We start from the raw sequence: 3203 nt of genomic DNA on the forward strand, positions 1-3203 counted from the left end.
CATTATTGTAAAAAGTCAAGGGAAGATTTATACATGGAAGGAAACTTTGTTGGTTCCCAGGGGTGGGAGGAGAGGGGAGGGAACACTGCAAAATTTTAAAAATAATAATAATTATTATTTTTGGAAAAAGCTTGCAAGAGGTCATCTAAGATACAACTATGGTTTCTATTTGTCCAGTACAAGAGAAAGAAGAAAACCCAGAACTCAGGGAACAAAGTAATAGGACTAATGGTCAGCACAAACCACAGCTTCATCTAGATGGTGCCCATCTACCACTACCAACTGGTCTGATGAGGCCAATATTAGAAGCATCGCCAAAGAATGGGAGAGAAAAATGGAACAGAATTTAAATTCTTAAAAAAGTCTACACATACTGAATTGGATGAGACTAGAGATCTCCCCAAGGCAACTGCCCTGAAATATCATTTAAATCTCAAACCAAAATTATGCTGTTAGCTGAAAAACAAATTGGATCATAAAATTAAGAAAATCCCTCATGAGCAATGAGTTTCTTTTTAAAAAAATCAAATGTGAGGCAGTGGGTTTTGGCTTGGTTTTTTAAGTCCTTTTAAGAAATCCTCCTTGGCCACCTCCTTTGAACTTCTATGGCACATGTCTTTATATCCCCCATAACTCCTACTGCAATACCTGAATCACAGAAGGACAAATACTGTATTAATTCATTATTGTAAAAAGTCAAGGAAAGGTTTATATATGGAAGGAAACTTTCTTTGCTGGTTACCAGAGGTGAGAGGAGAGGGGAGGGAACACTGCAAAAATGAAAAAATAAATGAATGAAAGAAAAAAATATCAAATGTGGGAGACCAAATGGTCAAAAATTACTCTAAGGCAAAGATGGGAAGGTAAGAGGGCAGATAAAGTAGAATACTGGAAATGGTACAATCAGAACGGAATCAGTAACAATGACACACTGAAAAATGGAAACATATTTTGCTGTGTAAACTCTTACCTTAACACAATAAAATATTTTTAATCAAAAGAAAGGAAACTAAAAAATAGAAATTCTTACTTGGGAAGCGCTAGTGGCTCCCTAGGGACTTTAGCAATGCCAGCAACTGCTCCTGGAGGCTCTGTCTCCTCCAAACTACGGGCCTCGTCCTGGACTGCACCTTGCTTGCCTGAAGGCTGGTCTTTCTCCATTTCCTGAGGACCATCAAATTCTGTTGTTGAGTCAATCTCTATTTCCTGAACTGGGACTGGTACAGGTTCCTTCTCAGCTGTATCAGCTGCTTTAGCTTTTGCCTCTTCTTCTTCCTTTCTTTTGATTTTCTCTTCAAGTTCCTTTCTCCTCTTCTCGTCATCCTGACGAGCCATGTGGTCAAAGGTTTTGAATACCTAAAACCAAGCAGTAATCCAGCAATCAGTTCATCTGCTCAGTACTGTATCATACATTCTTACAGAAATGTAGTAAAATCTGTTAAGTAAAAAAATTAAAAAGCAGTAGAAAGGACCAGTGGCGACAAACCCCATCATGAACTGGACATTAAGCTAATATTGTCCTCTCTCTCTAGACCAAAAAGTGTCCCCACTGGCAAAACAGAAATGCCCTTTAGTGTTGCCAAAAGTTACTATGAAAACAATCTTTAACAGGAGTTGATTTTGATTCCAAAATCAAAAACTCACAAGCCAATATGAGTCTACCTTCCTGGTTTAAAGAATGCATAACTAGCTGATCCTACCTATCATTATCTTTACAGGCCCCAAAAGAGTCTTGTATATAATGCAAAGGAACAAACTGCCCTAATACTGAGAGTTATAAAAGCACCAATAACTTAAATTCAAAATAGTAAGATTAAAATTTAGTTGAACTTCACTAAACAAACAGTCCATACAAGTAAGCTTACTGCAGGGCTGTTATCATTCCTACACCATAAGAGCTAAGTGAAGGTATGATATTTAAAAAGCTTGAGAATCTAATTCAACAAATATCTACTATATGCCTACAATATGCAATTAACACAAAATAAATAAATAAATAAATAAATATGACACCTTCTATCCTCTAAGCACTCAAAATTCTGTTGTGTGAACAAGAGGCCCTTAATCCTTTTTTAGACAGTAACCACTTTGAAAGTTCCAAGACCACTCCCCCAAAGCTGTACATAAGCAACATGGCATTTTGAATGTACTCTTCTAGAGGCACATATAACACCCGAAGCCCAGTCAGACTCACACGTAAACATCTCTGATAGGAGAAGGGCTGTGATAAACACTGTGGTGCCCTGTCAGATTATGAAGATGAGAATGAGTGTTTCTAGGCTTCTTGGATAGAAAAGATCTGAATTAGATTTTGAACGAAAGGTAGTGCTTCCTGAAGAAATTACAGGAGGAAATGTCACAAAGTCTCGGAGATAACAGACCATCATCACAGTCCACACAAAGAAACAAAATACAGCAGTGGAAACAAGAGACCAGGATACAGACCCACAACACATCCCTGAGGAAGAAGCAGCATTGGAACACCCTGATAAGGAATTTTAAAAAATTATATTCAGGTACCTTCAACGTATTAAGAGACAATCAAAGAAAACACTGACAAACTTGGGGAAAACAGAGAGAAAACCCTATAACAATTTAGGAAGACAATACAAGAAAAAATTTTAAAAAAAATTAGAAATAATACAAAATCTACAGCTAAACCAGAAGATTAATACTAAATTCTCAAGAATAGATAAGACACTGGATGTGCAAAGGAGAATTGAATCAAGAGAAGACAGAATTAGTGAGACTGAAGACAAATACCTCAATACTTCTTTGGAAAGGGATCAATCAGAAAAAAAATCAAAACAAAATGAAGAAAGCCTAAGGTTCATATGGGATACCATCAAAAGGAATAACTTACATGTCATTAGAATTCCAGAACAGGAAGAGAAAAATGACACAACTGAGAAAATTGTCCAAGATTTGCTGGAGGAGAACTTCCCTGAAATAATGAAAGATGAGACTATATCCATTCAGGAAGTCAAACAAACCCCAAACAAGACAGACCCCAAAAGAAAATCGCCAAGATACATCATCATCAAACTCATTAAAACCAAAGACAAAGACAGAATCCTGAAAGCAGCACGGGAAAAACAAAAAGTTACGTACAAAGGACAGCCAGTAAGAATAAGCTCTGATTTCTCAGCAGAAACCATGCAAGCGAGAAGGCAATGGGATGGTATATACAAAACCCTGAAAGA

General features: G+C 37.0%; 1 protein-coding gene across 1 annotated transcript in view; it reads right to left on the bottom strand.

The window, feature by feature from the left end:
• Positions 1–1026: 1026 nt before the first annotated feature.
• NUDCD3 (NudC domain containing 3) overlaps positions 1027–3203 on the bottom strand; it is a 31472-nt gene continuing 29295 nt past the window's right edge. Inside the window, exon 2 of the mRNA XM_007956419.1 lies at positions 1027–1356. Within this exon, the coding sequence (XP_007954610.1) occupies positions 1027–1356 (330 nt within the window). The remainder of the gene's footprint in view (positions 1357–3203) is intronic.

This window comes from Orycteropus afer, unplaced genomic scaffold (genome assembly GCF_000298275.1).
Source record: "Orycteropus afer afer isolate SDZICR_OR568_19922 unplaced genomic scaffold, OryAfe1.0 scaffold00618, whole genome shotgun sequence".
Lineage (NCBI taxonomy): Eukaryota > Metazoa > Chordata > Mammalia > Tubulidentata > Orycteropodidae > Orycteropus > Orycteropus afer.